Source organism: Anser brachyrhynchus, assembly GCF_964034855.1.
Source record: "Anser brachyrhynchus genome assembly, chromosome: 2".
Lineage (NCBI taxonomy): Eukaryota > Metazoa > Chordata > Aves > Anseriformes > Anatidae > Anser > Anser brachyrhynchus.
The window spans coordinates 117,109,069-117,136,420 of NC_137695.1; the positions used below are offsets into that span (position 1 = coordinate 117,109,069).

The 27,352-nt window shown below is 40.0% G+C and overlaps 1 protein-coding gene across 2 annotated transcripts in view; it reads right to left on the reverse strand.

Moving 5' to 3' along the window:
* The window catches only part of LOC308188912 (ethanolaminephosphotransferase 1-like), a 56,018-nt gene that overhangs the window by 13,331 nt on the left and 15,335 nt on the right, over positions 1-27,352 (reverse strand). For both annotated transcript variants that reach the window (XM_080578442.1, XM_080578443.1), the window contains exons 2-6: positions 24,161-24,229; positions 19,514-19,622; positions 17,343-17,417; positions 12,799-13,067; positions 5,875-5,983 (exon numbers count right to left, since the gene is read on the reverse strand). In XM_080578442.1, coding sequence (XP_080434568.1) covers positions 5,875-5,983; positions 12,799-13,067; positions 17,343-17,417; positions 19,514-19,622; positions 24,161-24,229 — 631 coding nt within the window. The remainder of the gene's footprint in view (positions 1-5,874; positions 5,984-12,798; positions 13,068-17,342; positions 17,418-19,513; positions 19,623-24,160; positions 24,230-27,352) is intronic.

Sequence of the window (27,352 nt, forward strand, 5' to 3'; positions counted from 1 at the left end):
CTTTTCTACTATACACACACCAAAAAAAAAAAATGTAGGTATCAGTATTATCTTGTAATGTCTTTTAAATATTTTTTCCACATTTTTTCTGAATGCCTTCCACATTTAGAGCAGCGAGACACATGAAAAAATCTTAGCAACTGAATGTTTAGCACACTGATCAGCGCCTGAAAGTCGGCTTCATTAGAATTTATAACTGGAGCAGCAGCTTTTTGTGGAACTGCGTGATTTTCCCTGGCATTTCTTGAGAAGACAACTGCTTAATTGGTTGTCCAAACAGATAATTGCATGTTGAGCTGTCCAGTAGCTATAAAATTATGTTTTATTATTATATAAAATGGCAGTCTTAGAACCACTTAGTAATTGGGGAACAAAAAAAAAAAAACTCCTAGAAAATGTATATACAATTTTCAGATTTAATTGATCCTGTAAAGTCTGCATACATTAAGCAATATAAGGACAGACGAAAAGTACACCTGAACACACCTACACACTATGAAATGATTTTACATGGATTAAGAGCAGTGTGCAGACATAAGCACTGTGTTCATGCACAAAGCTGATGTATGTTTTGGATGTTTAGCACCTCAGACTTCTTGAATATAAGGACTGTAAAGGGATGCGTTTATCATGCTTGCTGATTTCATTGCTTATTTTCAGAGTCTAGGAAAGACCACACTGCATTTATCTCTTTGAAGTGAGCTGCAAGCTAACAACTAGTATTTGGAGGGATTTAGTATAGACCGAGAAACTAGTTTATGGATGTAGCTGCTGCTTTGATGTAGTCCTATTTACAAACCATGTAAGCTTAACTCTCTTTTTCTGAGTACAGCAAAAATCAAACACCTAAGACGTGGTGCCCTTAGTTGAAAATCCAAGGCTGCCTTCCAGAAGGGCTCAGATGGGTGAGCCCCCTTATTTGACTTTCTTATGGGGCTCTCACTGCATGTGAAATGACTCCTCACCATCATTATGATCACCATCATGGGGTCAACACCATCGATCCCACTCCCACCTGTGATCAGCATCCTCTGAAACCACACTGCCCCCAGCCCCCAGTGCTCTTGTTTTCTGGGTTATTGTTCTGACTGCTTCAGATGGGTTACTCCAGCATTGCTTTTTATATTGATCTTGAGTGACAGGTGAGTATTTCACACCCTTTACTTCAAAGTAGCCTTGTACAATCTGTCACAACAATGCTTTAATAAATGTTAAGTTGGTGACAGACAAGTAGAAGCCAACTCATGTTAACTACACTTTTAAAACAAGGCTAGTCAGGGCCTGTAGGAGTGGTAACGTTTGGAAAACATATCACTTAACATTTAATCACTGAACTGTCCACCAGTGAGGTGAAACGACCAGCTAACTCACAATGGGAGCTACAGGAAAACGCTAGAGAATGACTTATTGGCACGAAGCAGAAAGCATTTATAAGTAATACATGTAAATATGCAAAAGAAAAATCCCTTCCACCATTATAAGTGCATTTAAGTTGACTTTGTGATCAGTACTTTGCACTGTTATGAAGGCTAATGGGATCACCAGTTTTTTTATGGGAGAGCAAGGTGCCTCACTGCAGCTGCTCCCCAGAGCAGAGGTAGAGGACCACGTCCAGATTGCTCCAGCCAAAAGCAATCTGCCTGCCTGCTCTGATGCAGATATGCTGAATGGATTTATGGAAAACATTGTTTAACCATGGCCTTCCAAACCTTTCATGACATTGAAGAAAGAGCAGGCTGTTGTATAACTTCCGACTGCATGGACTTCGGTGTCCTCCTTCGATACGTATGATAGAGGACACTATTTAAGTACAAGGCACTGTTTTAGATGGATAACTATGTTTTCTCAGTATTACAAAATTCAAATACTTGGCATGTTCCAAATGGTGTGGCTTAGCTTGATCATTAGTTTTTTGCTGCTAATATGTTTTCATTTACATACTTACTCCCTGTTTCATATACTTAAGTAGCTCAGAGAATGAGTGCACCTCAAGTCACACACTCCTTGCAGAGGGCTGTAATAATCCTGTACACATCATAGGAAAAAATTCTGAATACTCTGGCCTCATCTCTAAAAGAAAGTTCAAGTTGCCGATCTCTGACAGCTGTTAGTACACCATTCACATTTCATGTTCAAACCTGTACTTTGAAAAATAGGGTCAGCATGAGCTTCACTAGTTGGATCTGGGCACTACTGGCCTTGAACACCTCCAGGGACGGGGCATCCACAGCTTCTCTGGGCAGCCTGTTCAGTGCCTCACCGCCCTCTGAGTGAAGAATGACTTCCTTATATCTAACCTAAATCTCCCCGTTTTTAGTTTAAAGCCATTCCCCCTTGTCCTATCACTACACACCCTGACACAGAGTCCCTGCCCAGCTTTCCTGTAGGCCCCGTGTAGGCACTGGAAGGCTGCTATAAGGTCTCCCCGGAGCCTTCTCTTCTTCTTGATACTATAGCTCTCACCTCAGTGGTGCCCTTTGAAGAGACCCGAGTTAGCCAGATAATGCTATGGGACAGTGGTGGTTAAATCCCAGCAGGGCTCTTGGAGTGTCAGCCACAAAAGCCTTGCTGAGAGAAGAAGTAATTGGTTGCAGCTGAGCACACAGGCACATACCTTTAGAAAGGTCTGGCTACTTTCATGCTAACAGAAACAAACAAACAAACAAACAAAAATATTTCTGTCCAGAAGCCAGGATAACACACTCTGGAAACATAAGAATAGCCTTGCTTATTTTGTTTGATGTTTAGCTAGGTGTGTGTTAGGGGGCTTAAGGACTGGAGCTTCAGGATGGAAATGCATTCACTGCCTGCGAAAATGACAGCTGCCCCTTTGCTAGATAGCAGACCTCCCATAAAATACTTCACCGAAGTTTTTCAGCTTCATGTGGGAGTCCTCCAAGGGCACTCTTCAGCAGCCCAAGACTTGACCTTCGTACAGGTGTTCACAGTGTGCTAGACAGTTCGCAGGGACATATGTAAAACTCTCTCTCTTGGGAGGTTTTCCTAAAACGTCTAATCTAAACACTGGCATTGCTGCGGTTTTTATGTATATCTTTGTGTGTTCTGGCACCTGATAAAAATTCCATTTTCAGTGGGTGAGTGTCACCTGGTGATACCACAGCTTCCACTGGGGATGTGCTCGGAGCGGAGTTCATCCTCAGGTTATACGTGTTTTTCTTTTTTCATTTTTTTTTTCCCAGAAACTCCAGGAAAGACATCTGAAAAACTCCACTCTTGTGCTTCTCGTTTGGATTCCTTCCCGCTGTAAAAGGTACTCGCTAAAGCCCAGCTGTTCTCGGGAAAGGGACAGCTCGGCAGTCGAGCTCCTGTTGTGTACAGAACAGTGAAAGCACGGAGCTGCAGGCACACGCTGCGCCAAGTACTGACGAGGCAGACATGTAGCCCCATTGTTAGCGCGAGCACTGGTGGCTCTTAAACGCCACCAGAGGGTTAAGGATAGCCAGTTACAGTTTAATGGCTCCTCTCGGGGTCCTGGGAAACAAACTCATAAAAAGCATCTGAGGCCCTACTGCATCGCTCTGGTTTTTGAGTAGCCACAAAGGCATTTCACTGAGCGTGCTGGAGAGGGGGTTCCCGGAGTGAGCAAGGCACACTTGCTGCAGCCTCTGCAAGGGGGGAAAATAATTCAATCTTCCTGCTTGCTCAGCCCTTGGCATAGACTAGACTGACACTTTTTCAGCACAGTGGGGTCCTGAGATTTACTGGAAGCTTCTAAAAACTTTACGTATCCGTACTCACTGCACGCAGGTTATCCAATGATAAACACTTTAATCACTGTTGCTGAACTGAGATTCAAACCTGCGATGAAGCTGAAGTCCTTTCTGGATCAGCATGATCCTAAGTGGAAGGATGCTACTTTTTTAACATTTAAACACAGTCTCTGTTTTTAAAAGAATTACTAAGCGCCATATAAATGGGGTAATATGCAGTCAACCAAGATCATTTCTTGCACACTTTCAACCCATAACTTGCTTGAATTAAGCTGCAGAAGTCACCCTGTTAAATGGCATTATAGATAGTGTGTGATGGACAGTGTTTTTAAAGAGGTTTTTGGCTCTTAGTTACATCTGCTCTGCTCGGGACAATGATGGAGGAAGCACCCAGTTCTCTGCTTATAGATCCATTCACGCGAGCATGCCACATCAGGCACAAGTGGTGCTTCTTCCCTACTCTGAGGGACTATTCCATCAAGCTTTGCTTTACAGTAGAGTATGAAAAAGGATGCTTGCTTCTGCAGATTGTGTCACACCGACGTGCTTTCCTAGCACAAATCTTCCTAATACGTTGACTAGCTTGAGTTAAACCTTTGCCCATGGCTTCCCAAGCGCAAGGGGAGTCATCTCTTCACTCCCTGAACTGGCTGTCATGTGCCTTGACAGCAGGAGCAGCCGCAGCGATGTGCGTAGGGTGGAAGGAGGGTGCTCAGGGGCTGGTCCCTGCGGGCAGACACCACCAGCACACGTCTCCCTCGCAGGCCAGCCCCCACCATCTCTGCCGGACCTGCAGCAGGCCCTCCAGAGCCCTCTGCCCTCCCTCACGGCCCTGCAGCCACCAGAGGGCAATTCCTAGCTACGCCTCTGGCCTTCTGAATCATTCATTGCCAACTGAAAGGGCAGCTGCTGGGTTTTCCCTTTCCTTTCTTTCCCTTCCATAGAGCACACAAAACGGGCTTGACAAATAAAAAGACCACTCAACCTTGGTCGCACACGGTCATTTTTACAGCCGGGCTAGAGCACAAAGGGCTGTCAAAAACACGTCCTTGCACATGCTGCTAACAGAAAGCAAAGCCTGAGCCCGGGGTGGTTGCAAAGAGCCTTTTAAAATCCGTGAACGCTGGTAAGCACCTCTGAGGCTGGGCACAGCATCTGCTGGATCTCTGCAGGAAAGGTGAAGAGAACCTGTGTCAGCGCAGTGGCTTCAGGAGTACCCCCAGGAAAAGCTCAGGTAGCTCCTAGCTGGAGGCACAAACACCTTTATCCAAGTCCTTTATGTGGCTCAAGGCCTGAAAGCATTTCTATTTGCCCTGCCTGTGCCAAACACTTCTTTTGGGGCCCTCTTGTCATAATTTGTATGTTCATATAAAAGTCTCTTTTATATATATATATATCTATATATATATATATAAAATCTGATTTCTTCACCTTTCAAGCAACACATCGAAGCCATTTCACATGCATACATCTTTAGCTAAGACTACGGTGGTTTTAGTTCATTAAAATGTAAATCCTTTGTTCTGAGTCTAGCTGTAGCAGTTGAAAGATGCTCAGTGCTTATTTCAAACTACACTGACAGTATCAAGTAATGAACAAATAGGCCATTGCTGTGTATGAAAAATGCATCATTTCTGCTCTGAAAGTAATCCTAAAAATAGCCTAGAAACCATCTAGGACCTTCTTAAGATTTACACCTATGCTGCCTAACATTATTTAAATAATACCTTTCTTCCTTCTATGCATAATGTTTTGGATCATCGTGTGCTGCAGGCCAAAACATTAATTTTACACCATATGTAAATGCAAACAACATTTTACCTGAGCGACATTCGCAGTTCCTGAGAAAAACAGTGTTTGAAAAACAACCAGTACAGAGCATTCATCTGCACATGTAACTAAGGAACAGTTTTTGTATTATTTGAGTACTACAGATACAAATTCAGCAAGGAAAAAGTATTTCCATAATGATCTGCCAGCTTAAAGTTTTCCAGTATTAACCCTATTAATCACATCTATTCTCGTAGCTTTTGGACTAGCCAGCACTTGCAAAAGGAAAAAGAAATTATAAAGGAAATACAAGAATCATCTATTCAAAATAATTAAAAAAACAGTAAAGTTTTCCATGGATCCGGACACTTACCTATAAGCAAGATTACTAATACATCTGTAATGTAATAACCAAACAGGTAAGGCTTCTGCCAAACTTCCACACCAACAAGACCAGTGAGCAGATATGCTGTTATTAAGACCTATAGAAAAAAGGACAAAGTATTTTTAATCCTTTACTTCTAAAGGCACAGAATTTCACTTATCTTCTTAGTACAAATGCAAGTCTCCGCATTACAGGACCTCACGCTGCCATCGCAAAACAACTAATTGTAAGTAGTGAAGCAATGTTCAGAGTAACGTTCAGGCAAAATGGTTTAGAAGTAAGCAAGCAACTTGCTGATAACTGATATGATTAATTCGGCAGCTCAGCACCCTGAACTGATCATACCAAAATTACTGTAAGGGAAAAAAATACATATATAAGTTCACCTGAAATCATCACAGAATTCCATTGAATGTGAAGAAATCAAAGGATGAGCAGGGAGCTGAGGTCTTCCCTGATTTTTAATTTGTTTGACAGAAATCATCATTACAGGGAACAGAAAGAAAGAAGTGGTCATACTTCATTAAGACTGAAAGGACCCATACACAAGCCTCATGCCTAACATGCTTGAGTACCACTGGTTTCAGTAATGATGTAAATGTCATTTCTACTCTCTGTTGAGAGCTAGTTTTGAAACACAGGTGAGGTCAGAAATCTTAATGCAGCCAAAACTCTATAGCTCCTATAGCAAAGCTTTCATACCCACGGTATGACTTGTAGCAGTGCTGCCCACCAAAGGCTTACGGCACAAATTTGACCAAGTTCCACCATTTTAGGTGTGCAACCTGCAACCACAGCACTGAACGAGATGCAGCAGTTCCCAGGCCGTTTTGCCCTTGATGCCCTCCCCTCCAGTGCCCTCCCTCTCCCTTGCTACCAGCTCCTGCTGGTGAGGACACCAGCCGGCACGGCTTCGCGCCCCGCTCCTGCTCATGCTTCTCTGGGTTTGGGCTGTTGGCAGTTTTTACTACATTATGCGTTTCTTCATTTATAACTTTGACAAACACATTTCCAGTCTTCTAAATAAAACAAATGCGGATTTAAAGGTACACAAAACTCTTTTTTCTAGATAACAGGCTAAGATCACGGATTAGCAGCAGAACACTGCTGTTGATTAAACTTCCTATTACATTTAGATGTTGCTTTATTTGACTTCACTTCTCTGTATCTAAATGCGAGATTCTTGCCCTACCATTACATAACTTGCAAAGAATTTGCTTGAATGGGGCACTGCAGGACTGCATGAATGAACTGCCTGTGCAGGAAAAAGCAAGAGATCTGCAGTGGAGAAAAGCAGGCACTAGTACGAAAATCCTAGCGTGGGCCATTGAAAAAAAATTGGTCTAAATGAAGGATGCGTACAATGGGTTTTACAACCGAGTACAACAGAGCTAACATTTGGCTTCCTAAAGAAATTGCATTATGTTATCCATAGACGTGACGGTTGGACTCCTGGCCCCAAAAGAGTTGAGGGCAAAACTCCAACTGGCTTTGACAGAGCCTGAATTTACCCTCACACGTTGAATTCTGAACAGATATTTTTGGCAAGTGATGAAAGGGGAACTTCAGTATTATCCACTATTACAGTCAGTATTTTTGGCAGTACATTCATGAGTATCGCTGTCAGATGCCAGCACACCTCCAGGAACAGGAGCGTTGATGCAACAGGCTCTCTAGGGAAGCCCTGTGCCTTGGGACTCGGTGATTCAGCGCTCACAGGCTGAGATTGTCTCTCATTGAGCAGATGTTGTGTATGAGAAACACTCTCTGGCTTCAGCTCTGTGGTATTTCATTTTTTAGAGAATTTTAACTGAGGCCCCAGCATCACTGAAATTCATAACAACCACCACTTTGACTTAACTGCGGCACTCTCGCAGATCTCCTTTAGAAAGCTGGGAAGATGAGAAACTGGCTGTGTCCCTTGATCTAAGCTGTATTAGCAAAAATTGAAGATTGTCAGAATTATTAGACAAAAGCTAAGTACATTGATAAGCTGTATAAACATGAGACTGTTTTAAAAGGCACTGCTGGTAAAAATAAACAAATACATACATACATACATAAACGTAATGTAAAGTTGTGTTCCTAAGTGAAACTAAGTTCTAAGTTCCTACTTGTGAAAAGATGGCCAGGTTTTTTATTCCCATCTCTGACATTGATTGGATTTAGGACTTCTCAGATGTAAAGCTTGTATTTAGCAAGTACACGTAATTACAACATTTTGCAAAATGAGAAGTCCTAATTAAATAACACAAGTAAGGATTGTATTGCAAGTGAGTGTCAGACATATACAGTATTGGATTCTGCAGCATCTTGACCAGGCCAATTTTTGGTTTGCCAAGGCCTCATCTATGAGGCAACAGTACTTAATGCTGACAAAAAAATAGATGGTGTTAATTTGTAGGTTAATGTGTTCTGCACACATGCTCATCAATATGCTGCATGTTATATTACACAAGAAAAATCAAACATTTCCTCATCATTTTTTAAAATACACTATGCTTTTAAATTTTTGATTCCACCAAAACGATAGTAATTTTACTGTAATATTGTTTCGCTAGCATATTACAATAATATTAATTGATCGTGTCTTGAAATGCTTTCCGTTAACACAGTACTCAAACTGAACATCTAGAGAGCAAAGTCATTTAAAATACAAGTTTATGTTTTCTCCTGAATATAAAATATGACATTTTCCTAAGAGTAAACATGAACCACTCCAGTGCACTCCTACCTTTAAACTAAATAATGATAAATATTACTTCTTCACCAGAAAAAGTCACTTATTTTTTTCTTAGAAAAATGCTGAAGGTAAATGTTTTATTTAACCTGAAATAGAAAGACACTAAATTCTGATAATGTGACCAAAGATTGACAGATGCACATCTTCATTTATCTTTTTAATAGACTTTTTTTTTGTCCCTCAGAGGAGACAGACATTTTTAAAAGCTCTGATGTGCATTGCTCTGGATTTCTTTGTTGATTGCTGAAACACTGGCTGCCACAGCACTTCCTCGGAAAAGGGAATATTTAAAATATTGCAGCATAAGTTTTGCAAACTGCTTGTCATAGGAAAACCTGGTACATAGCATCCAAAAATCTCCTTCCCATGTTATGATAGATACCGAAAGAAAGGACAAAAGCAAGTTCTACAATGTTGACGTTGCCGCCCGTGTCACACACTTCGTTTATTTGGAGTTTCAGGGCAAGCAGAGTTTTCTCACTGGGACTGTAGGTGGGACTGTCCCAGGCAGGCAAGCAGACATGGGAACCAACGAGGGAAGCACCTCAGACTGAAAACCTGGGGCTTGTGGTCTGCATCTCCGTGCCACCAGGCTCTGCCATACACAGAGCTTCTGGCCATCCGCTCCCGGCAGTGGCAGGGCAGTGCTGGAGAGAGCAAAGAGCTGCCTGCTTCCTTTCACATCTGATCTTTGTGCTTTCCTGCTTTTTTTCTTTTTTTTTTTTTTTTTTTTCCAGCTTGCCCTCTTGGCTGGGAATAATGAGAGGAGGGGATGTGCAAGCCACCTGAGTCACTGCAGTTCTAACGGGGTTCTTATTTTCACTTTTAATCTGGTATTTAAGAAAACGAAGGGTACGTCCCTGTTACACTTAAGGCAGGTGTAAAGCTTACAGCACCGATGTCAGCAGAGGTATCACAGCATCGCATTAAAGAACAATGAATACTCTGCTCCCCTCCTATGAACTCAACTGCAGTGGCTTATAAAAAGCCACAGCAGAATTAGGTAATACTACATTTTTCAGGGGAAAACAGGTTTTTAAATAACCAAGGGAATGTCTGTAAAAATTAACACATGGCAGGAAGCCCAAAATTGTCATTTCTCAGGAAAGCTTTGTCCTTTTGTCTCCAAGAAACTTAATTTGCAGGTATTATACTAGCTTTCTTTGGTTGGGCTTGTGACCATAAAAAAAAAAAAGTGATCATTTTCACAAGATGTATCCGAGATAATTTCCCACAGAAAGTACCCGGGGTTTCTTCTTAAGCCTTGTCTTCAGCCCGTGACTTTGGTGGTTTCTAATAGGTGTGCTCACTTGAAAACCTATCAAAAACTGTCTGGACGATATGGTAACAGGAGGCCGCTCCTGCTGCATCTCTCCCTGCCTGCAGAGGACAAGCACAGGACAGCTTTGTGCCGGGGGGAGGAGAGTGGGGAAGAGCTCCCACTGCTGCAGATGCTGGGCCCACAAACACAGCAGCGCTCTGACCGGCTCTTTCAGACCGATCACAGCCATTTTTCAAGTTTACACGACACAGCTTCCTACAAATGGCTGTCTGCTCTAATCAAAGCTAATTGGAGTGCCAGCTACAGCCCAGCTCCCGTAATTAGGTTACCAGTTCTGATGAGTCGTCAAGTCACAGAAAAATGTCATCTGCAGAAGTCCCACAAATTTCTCTGTTCGTAATAAGGCACTTTTTCCTGATGAACAACAGCTCTTTTAATACCACAGCTAACGCAGAGCCGGTCAGAGAGGGCTGCCTGTCTTTATATACAACGGAGCTGACTCAGCAGCAGTGCCCTGGGAAGCTACCTGCCAGTTAAGTTTTCGTTAAGGTCAACAGTCACTTATCTGCACGCTTACCTTAATTACAGTATTCCTGAGCTTTGTGACGATAATGAAGTCCGAAGTCCCTGGACGCCGTACATTTTAAAAGCAGAAGTAGGGGACCAGACCACCTGAATGTCTGGCATGCCAATGCGATAGCATCATATCGCCAGTGAAATTATTTAAGAGAGAGCACAGAGGCAGCCTGGTAGGAATGCCATGGAGGAAACCAAGAGCTGGAATCGGCCTGAAAGCAGCCTGCGAGTGCTTCCTCACCCTCTTCCACTGCAATCAACTGTGGCAATGTCTGGCAGATAAGCAGTGGGGAAACCAAACCAGCCAAACAAACAAAAAAACTGCAAGGGTAATATTAACTTTACTATTTATCGTTAGCCATTTGCTACTGTCCTCCATATCCTCTCCTTCAGTAGCTGGAGATGAAGAGCTACATTTATTAGTGCACACATCATATGACATTGCTGAACTGGTTTACAAAACAAAAGAAAAAAGACCAAGGCAATGTCTGGTGGATAATTAAAATCTTTTACCAGACTGCTTAGAACAGTTGGAAAAAAAATATGTATGGGCTTTCTGGTGTGCATAGTATTTAGTTTGTACTAATGAATAAAGAAAAAAAAACCTACCTTGATCTACAAGTTATATATTGCTTTTTTGTTCACAGACAATGACAACTACAAAAGCTAATTTTTACAGATAGGAAAACTGACTTACAGAGCACCACTGTTGATGGTTGTACTAAAAAGCATTAAAAAATCTTTACATTTGTATGTTTATCATTTTGACTGTAAAAAAAAAATCACCACAGAAGTTACTAGAAAGAAAGCATCCTGGACAGCAATCCAGCATCAAAGGGGAACAGGAAATAATACTTGTTAGCACCTTGCATCTGAGTTAACCAAAACAGTTGACAAACTTAACTGAAATTAAGCCTTACCACAAATCTGTGAGGCAGGGAAGTGTTATTAGCGTTATTTTCCAGATGGGAAAGCTGTCACAGAGGCCTAGGTCACTAAAAGCACCGGCAGAGTGCACAGTACTGCTCCATTAGTTGATATCCACTCACGTTTAAGCACTAATACAGTTCTGATGCTGCAGCAATCGAAAAGAGCTTTCTACATATGCCCATTTATACCTACAGTGGTCATTTGAGCAACAAGTGAAATCAGTATGAACACGGCCACTCCTCTCCGGCCGAAGGAACTTCACTAAGAAGCCTTACAGAGCTATGGCTGAAACTTGCAGACCAGCTGGCTGCCTAATGTCGTCGTCCTGAGCCAACTCCTTCTCCCAGAGCCGATTTTCTGGGGGATGAAACAGATGCGCCGCAGCTGGACCACCGTCTCCGAGCTGTTCTCAAACCACTGGATTCTGATTATGTTTACAGCAGTACATCTGCAGCCATTAATTCAAATACTCTATTTCCATTAAAACACGTATTTGAACGTCTGTCAAACTTCTTCTCAATTATGTAGAGTTGGCTGTACCTTTCATCTCATGCCTGTGACAGGAAGCCGGGAAGACTGGGAGTGCGCTCTTCAGGCTGCAAGAGCCTGGCTATCTCAGAAGCTAGTTAGCCCCAAAATCCAAGCACTGGCCCCTTGGCGATGCAACGAAGCCGCTGCTGCTACTACTGCTACTACTCACTCGCGCATTTGGGCATGTTTCTGAAGAGGCCCACCTCACGGCAGGGCTGTAGGCCAGGCAAGGAGTCACCTGTGAACTGGCTGTGGACTGACAGGTTATTTGTGTTACACCATGCCCAAAGAGGAGACCTTCAGCAGTGTGACTTTTCCGCAAGTGTAGAAGCCACTTGACAACAGTTAACGCTCGCCGTACAGTACAACGCTATTTACATTACCACATGCTACGTAAGAGGTGGTAGAATCGGTCAGGTCTAGCGATGTATAACTGTATAATTACTGCTAATAAACACTGTTTGGACTAATCTGCATAGCGCCTCAGAACCTAGTGTTTGTGGGAAAATTGCTTATGGCTTCAGAGAGCATAATAATTTTTGTTAATATCACAAATCAAATGCAGTTAAATGACATTCTCACGCATGCCATCTGGCTGCTAGGCTTGCTGCAAGTTTTTTCTTTTTCCTGCAAGGCAATGAATCCCTGATGCTGACAATTTGCTTGAGAATTTCCCTGCTTTGCAAATGCAGGAAATTTTTTTGAATTACTTCTAGGGTTATGCTATTTCACATTCAAACTCTCAGCCAAATACATTTGCCTTGAGCTATATTTTTCTATTTCTGTAATATTATGAAAACACTAACATAGTTAAAAAAATAAAAATAAAACAGGAATGATAAATACTTACCACTTGGCTTAGATCGTATCCCCAAGGAAGAAAAAGAACTCCCGTGTTATATTTCTCCCAGTGTGAACACATAAAGTTAAACAAGACAATGCTTAAATATATATACATTGTATATACAGAAACTCCAGTCTTCCCATTGTCACGGGAACAGACGGAAAAAAAAGAAAGCACAAAAATGGAGGTAGCCCAGCTATCCAGCCCGTGGTCAAACAGTTCTCCCAGAGGACTACTGGACTGAGTCCTTCGAGCATGTTTCCCATCTATGGAGTCTGAAAGGGTTGGAAAAGGAAAAGAAAGAAAGAATTAGAGCACAACAAGAGAAGTTACTTTCTTCACATAGACTTTACTATATATATACTTACCTACAATTCACTGCTATATATAACATGGGAAAAATACACTGATGACAGCAAACGGAGGCACAACGGTCTTTTCAATACCAACACGTCAGTATTGGTCATAAAATATTTGTCTCAGTTCTCATGTAACGTTGTCCTTACCTCAGTTCTTCTACTGAATGCCACCATCCTTACATGCTTTAGAAAGACATTCATAATTACTTGTCCCTAGTGGCCTTAACACACTTTTATGTCAGTCCATGCAACCAGCTTCTCAACAAAAGCACAGAAATGTGTCCCTTTGGCTCCACAACTGTCCATTGGTGTTGTGGACCTTCTGACACTTCAGACTCACAGAGCATGCTTGTGGGATAGATTCACCAAGGCATTTGTGCTACCTGATGCTAAATGACCCAACGACTAACAGTTAAATGGAGCCAATTTCACAAAACTTATTTGTGCCTGTGCCTATATAAGCTGTTTTAAAGAGAATTTTGGCTGAAATCTTAGGATACAAGAATACCTTACTGTTAAGCTGAGTTACGTGTTGATCGCTTAAGTGCTTGAAAGATGCCCAAACACTGTAGTGGACCTCACTCTGCAATATGGTTTGACAGCGTGGCTTGAGTCAATCTGAGAATTCATTGCCATTGAGCAGGGGAGGACCCACAGCCAAACATGAAGTTTTTTTCTGATTCTGGGTCACTAAACAGAGCTGGCTCTGCGAGTGTATGAAAAGCAGTGGAGGTGGCACAAAGGAGGGACGGGAAAGGCAGGGAGAAGGAGGAAGGTCTAGCAGCTGTATCTTTTCTTGGCTGTATTGCCAAACCCTTAGCCTCCACTCTGTAACTGCGCTGGTGAGCATTTTAGAAGTAGTTTTTTCTTTGAGTAAGCGTAAATACACAGGTTGAACCTCTTTGGAAAAAGTAAACGGAACAAATCTTACACAAATTGCTCACTGTAATAACAGGGAAAAGATTTTTTTTTTATGTTACTTGGCAGGTACTATAGCTAACAATTATCAGCTATTGATAGCATTATTAACCCATAACTGACTGAAGGGACAATTCAGCAAAGTGAAACCAAGATTCCACAGCTGCTACAGATCACGTGCTACCTACTTCTCTGGATTATTTGGCAGCACTCTGGGTTTTGTTCAATGTAAATATACTTCAGGGATCTAAACCAGGAAAACATGGAATTTCATTTTGTCACAGATTTTAGATGATCTCCCTACTGTAATACCTAAACAGCTGTGAGATATCCTCAAGTCAAATACAAAGCTCTTAAGACAGTTCTCATAACTCTAAAAATTAAAGATCTCATAGGAGATTTCAAACATGTCTTGTCCCCGTCTTGAGCCGTATTCTCTCTCCATTAACACTGCCATTGAATTAACAGTAACTTACTGAAATGTGCAGAGAGAAAGTTGTGTATAAGCTTGAGTTTACTTGAATAGTGTAGTACAAACGTAGAAATTCTTTACTAAAGGATGCTTCTGAAACTTAAGTAGCAAATAGGTACCTAAGCATTCCTAAGTATTATATGGTCTTTCATATTTCAAGAGAATTCAGTCATAGGGGTAATTCTTTTTTAAAATGAGAATGAAAAAAAGATTCCTCTATTCATAAATTATTTTAGGTTATCACAAAAAATACTCATATTAGATACTAAAATATGTACATCATGGTGAAACAATGGTTTTTGTTTTGTAGGGACATTTTATTAAAAACTCTTAGACTCATAATAGCGTCAAGAAATACAGAACTTCTAATTATAACAGACATGGGGAAAAACATGGGAACTTTATAATACATGTATTAAACTGTTTTCATGAAATCTTTATACACCTTTTCCATGTGGTTTCACTAGCTTTTCAAGATATCATAGAATCATAGAGTCACAGAATGGTTTGGGTTGGAAAGGACCTTAAAGATCCCCCAGTTCCAACCCCCTGCCATGGGCAGGGACACCTCCCACCAGACCAGGTTGCCCAAAGCCCCATCCAGCCTGGCCTTGAGCACCTCCAGGGATGGGGCATCCACAGCTTCTCTGGGCAACCTGTGCCAGTGCCTCACCAACCTCTGCTTTCCTGTAGGCCCCCTTAGGTGCTGGAAGGCCGCTATAACGTCTCCCCAGGGCCTTCGCTTCTCCAGGCTTAACAACCCCAATGCCCTCAGCCTGTCTTCATAGGAGAGGTGCTCCAGCCCTTTGAACACATTTGTGGCCCTCCTCTGGACTCATTCTAATACATCCATGAAATTATATGTCCATATCAACAATATTTTCTGTTTTAGGTGTCATTTTGAAATCATTCATGCCAATAAGAGTGTATGTTCAATAGAGGACATACATTGCCCCATGTTTCCGTTGCTTCAGAATTCTTATAGTTTGTCTCAGGAAGGTTTATAAATATTCAGTTTTATTAAAGATTACATCACTTTTAAATATTGAAATTCAAAATAATAGCTAAAACCATTCAATTTTACGGAAAGGGAAAATATACCAAACCACCTTAACAAATGGGAAAAAAGAGCAACATACCAGGAAATTTGGAGAAAGTAACTGTGTCATTAAAAAGAAGCTGAGAGAGACTTAAGTTGCATATCTGGTTAGTTATTATGGCTCTTTGCAATCTTCCAATGGGAAAACTTTGGCCATGGAGAATTAAATCTGAGACTAAATATTTCATAAAGTGGCTTGGACAGCAGACACAAAAATCTACATATATATCAGTTCATTATAGCTTTGACTGTCAACATCATACTCCTAGCCTTCCAAGCATTCGGAACTATAGGCCTCACTGGTAAATAGCATCCACATTAAGAACCTCAGAAGCTAAATTTCCAAAGAGCTTTCTGGGGTGTCATACAATAACAGCTCCAATATGGAATTCCTATTTATGAAACAATAGCCACTTCATGACATTTCCTACAGTTACAAAACAAATGGTTTTCACAAAAGAAACTATTGCTGCTGCTAATGATTAGAGAGAGCTGTTAGGGAAATCTGACTGGTAATCAACTTCAAGTGATGGTTGTCCCAATGATTTTTAAGATACAAATACAAAGAAATTCTGGACAAAATAATTTTGGCCCAAACTCCCACTTGAATGTAAAATGCCAACGTATTCAGAATACAGAGAGAGATGTATGCACAATGGGATACACCCAGGTTAATGAAGATGTCTCTACATGCACAGGTCTGGTATCAAAAGTGGCCAGAATCTTTGCCCAGCACTGCAGTGTACATGTAGAACCCATTTGTATCTAGCCCAGATATCTTAACTATGGCATGCAAATATATGGCTACACTGTGCAATGAAGGTCCCTACAGGAACCAGCTCCAAAAGAGCTGACACACTTGCACAGCGCAGTGTAGTCCATGTAAACATACCAGCCTGAGTCCCCCCAGAAGGAGCTCTGAAGCTCCATGCTCTAGTTTGGCACGAGTTAGCTTTGCAGAGAAAGCAAGACATCCATCTGCTGTCTGTGTCACTCCAAGATGTGCATCAGTCCATATCTACATCTGAACTCACTGAGGTGTAGCTTCACAAAACTGCACAGCAAAGTGTAATGGACCTAGAAATATCAGTATGCTGTAAAAGTAAATATGGAATATAAAACAGAAAATTATGTAAAGGTGTTATTGAAGAAAAACAGCCACGGGGGGGGAAAAGAAAAAAGATATCTCTATGAGAAGCTCAGGCTGGTCACCCCACTCATACCATCACTCTTGACACACACCATAAGCACCAAAGTGCCTTAAATGCTAGGTTAAATGCTACATTCATTTTCCTTTTTCTCTGCTTTGTCCTTTATTTTCCCTGTCTTTGAAAGCACTCTCTGTTAATACAAGTGTCAGGTACCTTCTCAGAATGTCACTGCTGCGTGCCAAGGATTTTTATGAAACCAAATAGCAACGACTGCTGCTATGCAATGATTTCTATTGTTCCTCTAAAAAAAATGAACTTTAGAGATAAGAGCTGTAGTCATAGAAGCTTTAATATATCATTAAAAATTGTTGTGTTTTTTCTTTAATCTTATTGGTTTTGTTTTGTTTTTGTTTTTGTTTTCATCTCAGAGAACAATTTTGGAGAGCAATAATTTATTTACTATAACTCTTCATCTTGGAATCAGCCCTAGCAACTAGTAGATAAAACTACATGACGACGTCAGATGTGTGAATCATTCCATTGTACCTTACCTAAAGCGTAAGCACAAAAGGTGGTAAAAGCACTGAACAGCCACACCCAGGTTGGAACAAGTCCAGGACTGGTACCTGAAATAAATTGGGTAGTGAGTCAGTACAGCAGTGGTTAATATCAAAGCAAGCCACCAAGATATGCATATACGTATATACAAGCTGCCACTGATTAGCCTACAATGGCAAACAGAATTAAGTATTTGGTTTTGACCTTCAATCAGCTTAGGTCATCAGTGAGCTCTACCATTTCAAGCAATCAATGACCAGGCTTGAATATACTTGTGCTGTAAAGAAAAGAAGATAAAGTAAAGGGTTTTGGTCCTGAAAAGACTTTAGTATTGCACAAAATAATAATAGAAGCTAAGCAATAATTTTCACAGGTCATGGGAAGAATACCCATCAAAAAATAGTTAATGTCTATGTAATATTCTAAAAAATAATAGCTTTTAAGCCTAATCATTTTTATTAGCACCAATGGCAGTTGTATGGCAGTTTTAACATACAGATCTGAACAGGAAAATTTTGCCCTTAGACTAGGACATATATTAGTACCTTTTTTTTTTTTTCCTTTTGATAAGGTGCCTAATATTTTTAATGAATCCGGGAAAGAAAGCTGAATTAGACAGAACACAAGGTTCTGTCACTGCTCTTCTGACAGCAATAGCCCGAGGTTATTTTCCAAGAAATCAATCTTTTTTTTCCAAAGAGCGTTCTGTTCAAATTAAACATTCTCCATCGGGAGCCAGCAGCAACCCATCAGTAAGCTCTGCGAAGCCCCCTGGGGTTCGTGCAGGAGGGAACGCTTGCACCCAGGGGTGCGCCCGGACCCAGCACCTGAAGGCACGCTCCCGAGCACCTTCCTCTCAACTCAACACCTCGCGCTGCCCGTGTGAAAGAGAAGACGGCACTTCCTGACTCCTAGCTGCACGTTTTCAAACTGCAGAATGAAAAACAGCTGTCCAGGAAATTAAGTCTTTTATTCCTGCTCCTTCGCGTGGAATAGATATCTGATATTCAAAAGACTCGTTAGATTGCAGGAACGTTTTCAATCAATACAGAAATGATGGACACTGTGCCCCTGTGAAACCAAGAGCAGGCTTGCAAACGGCACACAGAAGAACATACTTTAGTCACAATCTCGAATACCTTCGAGTTCAACATGTATCTACTGGGAATGTGTCAAGATGAAATTGTCCCATCAAGAGACCAGTGCTGGATGCTATACTATTACAGAACTTGGTAATTATCAGCTGTATGGAATAAAATGAGAGTGTTTAAGTATGAGGGCAGGTAGTTACACAACATGTAACAGGAGATTCATGGCCTCTGAAAATTTGATGCTCATACAGGATCATTTTTAAACCAAAACTGCTAGCAAATATCTCTGCTTCTAGAATTGTTGCAATAAACGGACAAACAGCTCACTGCAGAGTACCTCCCAAATCCAACCACGTGCACAAGAAATTAAAAGTAACAAAGATTTATTTCAGGAAATAAAGTGCTAAGCTTTGCCCAAGTTGTCTAATTTAAAGAAAAGCAAAGATCTTTATATGTTAATCACCTGGGAGGTGCTTACCACTCTTCTTTTTTCAACAACTGGTCTGAGAAGTCCAGAATTGAACATTGCCTACGCTCGGGAGCAATCAGCTCCAAATAGCTTTTGCCTTGGTCTATCATAAGGAGAAAATATAGGTTTGGACTTTGAGAATTTCAAGAAGTATTTGTTTAGAAACTATTTCTTCTTTGTCTAGAAGCAGTCTTGAACGGAGAGGAGGTGAATTTTTTATGGAGTAATGAAAGGGAAATTAACTCATTCAGGCATGGATTCAGGCATTAGGAAATGCGAAACCAACAAAAGTTTTATGAAGAACATTAGGGTGTTCTTTGACTGTGCATTAAAATCCTGGCACACACTTTAAGTAAAATGGGATATTATCGTAGAGTTCAAACAGCACATCCTGAAACCCATATTTAGGAATGAAATTAAGTTTTTCCAATAAAATGACCTAAATTTATAATGCCACGTGTGAGGTCAGACCCTCCTATATGCACATGAAGCCCTGTTAAGGGAATGAGTGTAAGATTCAGGTATGTGTTCCCCCCTGTATCATTCAGAAGTGTGACAGAAGCAGCTCTGTAATTCTGAAAAATTACAATATAAGGATATTTACCTGAGGCAGTGTAGTCCCAGTCATAAAAAGATATTAGAAAATAATTAACTAAAATCATGACAAATCCAGAGAATGTTAGAAGGTTGGGAGCAATCCACAAAGGCACTATCTGTTAAAAAGAAAAAAGAAAATCTAAGAAAAATCCTCTTTCAAATTAAAAGTCCTATTTTGAATAAATATTTTATATTTTTTATCAGGAAAGGAGAAGCCTGTATATGACATCATCAATATTCATATTACAGCATGTTTTTCCATTTTCAAAGTAAAACACCGTTTTAATTTCTGGAGCAATTTATTTTCAAATGCCACCCTTTTGCCTTTGATCGATGTGACTGCAGTAAAAGCGTAACATAAAAATGTTGCATTTCCTCTGTTATACGCTATCCCTTATTTGCCCAGACACCAAGGAAAGCTTTGTATGGAACAACTGAAAGAAGCCTACAGCACCCCAGTGTGGCAATTCAGCATCTAGGTGGCAGGGTTTTGCTAAGCTTTCTATTCCCACACTGCAACAAGGAAACTTGCTCTTCTAAAACACGCTAATAATTTCCAATTCCAAACATCAACAAAAACAGACACTTTTAGATTAAGAAGAACTCATTACAAATAGCTCCTGACTTCTCCAGATAGTAACTTTCTGCAGGGTCCCATCTTCAGCCATAAACTATGAACACTACATTAATTCGTTTGACTTTGCAGAGCACTGAAAAGGACTCTCTGTCTCCTCCTAAGCCCCTAATTTCTTGTCCCATTAACCCTTCTCAGCTATCCATCCCCTGTGGCTTTCAGGTGTTCCTTACACTGCAGCAGGGGTCCTTTATGGTAACGCTCTTCCCAAGTAGCCCATTTTTTTCCAAAATATTTTCTGAAATAATACATACAACTGTCTACATGATTTTTAGACAGAGCATATTTGCAGAAGTATTGTCTAAATAGCAGCTACTCCTGAAACTGAAAAACCATATCAATATATGCAACATGTAAAAATATCGAAGACATAATCAAATTCTTTGCAGCATCTAAGGACTCGAAATGCACTTCAACACTATAAAATATTACGAAACAGTTTAAATATTATAGAAAATGAAGCGTAACGATTTCGGATACTAACATTAGTTTTGAAATCAAACTTTTTGTTAATTTCTTTGGACTAGATACATGGACAGACAGATGAATAGATATTAATTTATATACATTTTACATTTCCTCTCTCCTACTTCTATGTAAAAAAAAAAAAATTGTATGAAATTGGACTGTTAGACAGATTAACCATCACAATTAGATCTTCTTTCTGCTAGTATAGTGCAAACAATAGTATTCAAGAGAATTGGTACAACTGATAATATACACTGTGAGCTTTCAAAAATCAGATGAAAATTCCTGAATATTTTTCTGCTATATTTCTTAGATGTTTTCCTTAACAGCATTGGAAAAAAATATAAAATCTGGTAGCTGTATTCCTTATGACTAGGAATTTGTCAGTAATTTTAAAACACTGTATATCAGATTGTACAGTAATTAAAGTATATAATGGAATGCACACAGCTACTATATATATATACACATATATATAATTCTGAGTTATCAAACCCTAAGTCTAAATCCCTAAGAACAAGTGATAGCACATGTTTCCCGAAGTTCCTTTAAGGGTTCATATAAGGAAAAACTCTCTTCACTGCACAAACTCATCTTACTAAAGTGACTGCACACTCTGGATGCAGTGACAGCATCACATCTCTTTTTGATACCTGAGGATGCAGAAACTTAGTAAAATGGAGGTTTGTTACAAATTTTCTGTTATCGGATTTGTCTGCTGTCTGTGATCTTACATGAAATGAGGACAGATGCTGATGAAGAAATTCTAGACTGGTCTATTTTACTCTAAAATGGGATCGAAACAGTGCCTCTAGACAACTCCTGTGTGAACCGTTTACATGGATATACAGATGCCATCCAATGTATTGTTTTAAATGACTGATTTCTCCTACATGATTCATAATAATTGTTGTCAATTGAATAAAGTGAGGTGCCATAAATGTCTGCTTTCTAATTAGGTTCACCATTCTAAATAGCCTCAATATCATTATTAAGTTATTATGGGAAATAATTTCTACTTATGCAGTACAAACATGAGGACATTATTTTAACCCACTGTCTTGCTAACCTGTATTTTAGGAAGGAAACCATCAAAGCATGTTGTTACATGTGCAATCCCTTTGGCAGACTTGCAATGAAAAACAGTTACAAGAGATCAGTCCTCAGGAAAACAGCCTCTCCTTCAGTTAGTCATTGTTTTGATCCCTAACTGACCTAATCTGTCTAGGTATTTGGAAAATATTCCAGCTGCAAAATCCCTTTTGTTATAGTCAATGCCCATTATTCTTTTGGTTAGCATTACACTACCATCACCCTATTTCACAATTCAGAAATCACAGGGTGGTGAAAATTAACTTCTCAAACATATTGGAAAAACACAGCCTGACTTTACCAGTATCCTAGTATCCTACAAAAGAACACGTTCCAAACTTTATTATCTAATTAACAGACAGGAGAAGTCTAATGCATTGATGCACTACATGATTAATACAACCACAGGCTCCGCTGGGAAGAATAACATCTGCTCTCTTGCAAAATGTTCTTTATAGTTCCACAAAATACTGATTTCTTTTTTAATGGGTCCACAGTCATTCATGCTTAAAGCCTTAATCCAAACAACAAATGCTTTAATATAATCAACTGCCTATGTGGATAATAATCTGTAAAGTACATGTATTTATATAAGGCTCTGGTGAAACTTGAAATATTCTTTAAGTAAGTCACTTGAGACCACTAAAATTCTACTCACGCATGATTCTAATGATAAAATCAAAGTTCATAAGGCAACTGGGGGGTCGGTTAATTGACTTCAATGGAGCTGGCATACACCTGTGTATCCTAGGGGGACTTCCTCCTTTTCCTCTTATTGTCCTGCACAAATGTGATTTCTCATGAATACAAATACAGGAAGAAGGTTCAGTGAGTATAGGAGCTAAGTAATGCTGTCCATTATCCATCAGATAGCAAGCGATGGTGCTTTATTATAAAACACAAATCTTAATTAAAGGCAAAAGGACTGTGCATTGAATTAATTCATTAGGAATAAATATAGTTGCGTAATCAGAATAATTCTAGAGAGCGCGTAGAGAAAGCTAATTGTTACCCTATAGCTTCATGCAGGTGTTAATAGTTTCATGCACGGTGGCAAAGCTGCCATGGGGAAGCCAAAGACAGGACAGCACCCGCTCCAGCCCTTGGTTCTGCACTCAGATCGCCCTCTTTCAGCCCTGTGCTCTGCTTTGGGTTCTCCTCCAGCACGAAGTGAACAAAATACTGCTCAGCTAGAATTTAAGGAGGTTTAAGATATGTAAACATCATATGTAAGCTTATATAACATATATAAACACTTTTCATGGGGCCTATCACTCGATGCTCCATGGGGACTGTCAAGCAGATTGATGCTTTCCTGCCAGGAAAACCCTGCAACTGTTAGAAGAACTCAACCCCAAAGGAAGTTTTTCTCTGGTGATACTTTCTCTTCAGTTTGACAGCAGTCAAATATTTTTGAATCTCCCAAACCAGAGCATGGCTGCACAGTAAAGCCTCATCTGCACAGGACTCCTGAGTGCTGGGGGAGCTTCTCTGCCTCAATGTTTTCCTCTATATTGGGATGGGAATGGAAACAAATTTCTCCTAACAGAATTATTGAATTTAGTTTCACATCTTGGAATTGCCTTCTTTTTATACCAGGCTCTGGTTATTTTTTAATTCTGAAGTTAGGACATATGAACAGTTTAAGAAATTACATTGAGGTAATGAATGAGATACTACAATTTTCTTGCTGCACCAAGCATAAGCAACAGCTGAGTTATAAAACCCAAACATGGCAGACCACATGCATCTATTTTTCTTGCATATACTTTTCCTTTAAGTCTGCTCCACTCTAAAGATTTCCATTTCAGAGACGTGCAGAAGTTATTGCTTCCTTGAAGATCAATAAAGTTTATATTTATTTGAGATAAAGCCTCTGCTTTTGCCAACAACAGCAAAGCTAATTGTGAGCAGTTTTATTTTTAAAAACTGCAGATCATAATGCATTCAAGGGATGCCATCTCCCAGTCGTTACGGTGATCATGGTAACCGCTCTCATTTTCAGCTTCTTAGAGAAATGCCGAGCTCCCTAAAGCAAGTACCCTTGGGAGAAAATGAGACAGCACTTGCATAAAATCACTTGCACAGCACAGAGATAAAGCCATGCTGTTGTTAGGTGGCATATGCTGTGCAACAATAGTATGTACTAAGTAAACCCTTTAATGTCTGCAAAGCTGTTTAATGAAAGATGCAACAGAAACTGATGCCTGCTGCATAATGACCAGAAAAAGAAAAAAGAAAAAAAAAACCACAACAAATAAACCTTGTTTCCCACAAAAAAAAAAAAACTCTAAATCCACACATATTCGTCTTATATGTGTCCGGTAATTTGTTATCTTTTATATGGATGTCTTAATTTCAGCTTTATTAATCAATATATACCTTTAAATGAAAATACTTCTTGCGTCTAAAATAAATTCTTATATTATCACGTGATATTCTGTTAAATAAGACCCTTACCTTAATAATTTTGTTCCAGATGGGCTGCATAACATACACAGATAAAGGATTTGTATCCACAGCATTGTACTGTAAGGAAAAAAAGCACAGATGTAAAACAAAGCACTGAACAATGCGTATTTTTTTTTATCATTGTATGCTCTTCAGCATCTAAGAACAATAATTCTGGGTGTGACTGGTGCAAATTTATTTTATTCTGATGAACGTTCTTACAGCTCTAATTTAATTTAATGGCACCAACCTGGTTTACATTTATCTTGCCAGTATCTTTATGTACAAAATCAAAGGTCTGGGCTGATACAACGGCAAACAGTTCTGCAATCACATTTTGCTTTTAAATTCTCAATCATTTTATAAGCTATCCTATGAGACTCTGCATTTCTTAGATTTTTTATTTAATATCTTTATTTGCACCGTCAGTAATGCATAGCCTCAGCAGCAGTTCATTACTAGGGTGTAAAAAATATAGTGCATATGGAATATGGTTGTAAGTGGAATATTATCTCACAGAGATACACAGCTTTGGACACAGTCATATCTCCATTGTGCTAATTAATGTAAGATAATGTTACCATAAAAATATGTTCTAGAATAGCATAGTTCATTACCACAACAAAATTTTCCTATTGGACAGAGTTGTAAAAATATTACATATTTTTTTAAATTCCAATAAGTGCATATCTGCAACTTCTGCAAAGTATTTCAGAAATCTCAGCCTGCCTTGAATTGCTGTCGTCTACCTTCTCGCAGAGGACACTATCAAGACGTAGCCTGCCTTCAGATTTCAGAGCACACACCCAGAACTATATGCACACGAACGATATTCATGGCTAATGTTGTTCACAGCCAAGTTCTTGGGCACTGGCAGGTCTGCAGCAGCAGAAGCTGTATTTATTGGGGAGGACATGCAATTCTTTCAGAAATTCATGGAATTTGAAAGAACATACATGGCGTGTGTTGTTAGCATGATGCATGAGACTCCCAAAAAGAATCACATATATCTGTACACAGCTTTGTCCAAACATTGTGTGCGGGCAATAAGAGTAAGATAGTGACTCATTAGACCATAATCTGTCGAAGGTGTCCAGGCATGGAAGAGCTGACGATGGCTTTCGTTTCACCTAGCTTTAACGAATAGCTCATTGTTTGCTCTCTCTATAGTTCATTTATCTACCTATCTCAGCCAACTGCACATGGGATGAGCCCACACTCTTGAAATACCTGTTTCAGCTAATTAATTATCAAAGGAGCCTAGACACTTATCTTAAACTTAGGCACCTGTTAGGTGACTGAGGTCTGGCAAAATTAATCTTTATCTCAGTATCCCCATTCTCCACGCTTTAACACGCACACTTAACCTGCACACCTCAGTTGTCAAAGAGCTTTCAGTGCACAAGTGCCAGCAGGACAAAAGATTAATGCAGCATGCCTCCATTTTTGAGTTCACAGTCTATGACTTCTCATCCAATCTTTCTGAGCTCCTGAGGGTATCAGCCTACAGAGGGCTTTACCACATTTCCTTTTCCTATCTGCATACAAAGGATGTATTTAAATTACTTTCTGGAAAAAAAAAAAAAAACAAAATTCGAAGTTATTTTTAAATTTGTGGTTGTTTTGATCACAGATAATAAATGTAGTATGCTTGTAAAACTTAGGACATACCTGTATGTCATGAACATATACATATTAATAGAATCTTAGAACAGCTTGGGTTGGAAGGGACCTTACAGACCATCAAGTTCCAGTCCCCCTGCCCTGGGCAGGGACACCTCCCACCAGACCAGGTTGCCCAAAGCCCCATCCAGCCTGGCCTTGAGCACCTCCAGGGATGGGGCATCCACAGCTTCTCTGGGCAACCTGTGCCAGGGCCTCACCACCCTCTGAGTGAAGAATTCCCTCCTAACCTCTAATCTGAATCTATCCTTTTCTAGTTTAAAACCATTCCCCCTTGTCCTATCGTAATCTGACCTAGAAAAAAGCGCTCTCCATCTTTTTTATAAGCTCCCTTTAAGTACTGAAAGGCTGCAATGGGGTCTCCCCACAGCCTTGTCATCTCCAGGATGAACTTCTCCAGGATGAACATGTGCTGGGGGCCACCACACAAGAATATTCTTAGATATTGACTAATATCTAAGAAACCACCTATCAGCTACTGGTCAGACAGGGCAGATTAACGTACAGTTTAGTAAAGTGTACTTATTTTTTCTAAAGATATGTGAAGTTTCACTTATGTGTATCATTTTTCTCTGCTGCTGCCACCCATATTTAAAACATGACATAATTATGTCGTCAACAACTTTTCTGCCCAAATATACTAAAATTCTGAAATACATCACATAAGCACAATCAATTTGCAGGTTAAAGTTTTCACTGTTATGTATGTATTTGCAACTCCACATACCGTATTTTATACTTTATCTTTCAAACACTTGTTATTACAACTGATTGATCTTTTGATGGCACAGCTTCCATATGAATAGCCCAGTTTGATTTGGGATGTAGGATTTGCTTATATTAATGCCAGAATAACAATAACACCAAGCCATAAAATCCCTATGCAAATAGAATAGTCAGCTAGTACTTAATTCACCTGAGAACTAAGGGAATCCACTGAAAATGGGAGAAAATTCAAAGTATCCATTAGTGCTATTGAGGTCGCAGGTGTCCAGGAATCAGACCAAAGTTTCTCTGTAACTATTGCTTGTTACCTCCCCCCAGCTGTTACTCGAAGACTACTTGAGGTATGTGACAACTTGCTGACCAGCAAGCTCAGTGGATTGAGCCATACCTAAATAAGAAGGCACAATATCTCACCTTGCCTCCTGCTCTTTCTTCTTTGGCTTTCTCCTTCTCCTCCTCACCCCAGCCCTTCAGAGTCACCAATAAAATCATACAATCCTTGTTAAGTAACAGCAGCAAAATGAGGCTTTCTACCCAAAGTACTCACTGGCTTTCCAGAACAACTACTTGTTCCCAGGAGGAATAGGAAAAATTTTATTTATTCAGAATGATTCTCTTCTCACAGAGATATTTGGAAAACTGAAGACACAGTCAACTTTTGTTTCCTTGACGGTTTCCAAAGTCAAGGATCAAAACAGTCTTTATTTGTTACTAAAAAAAAAAATGAGGATGATGGCCAGGTTGTGTCACCTGGAGACATTTCAAGAACCCTCACACTGCTCCCTGGTCACT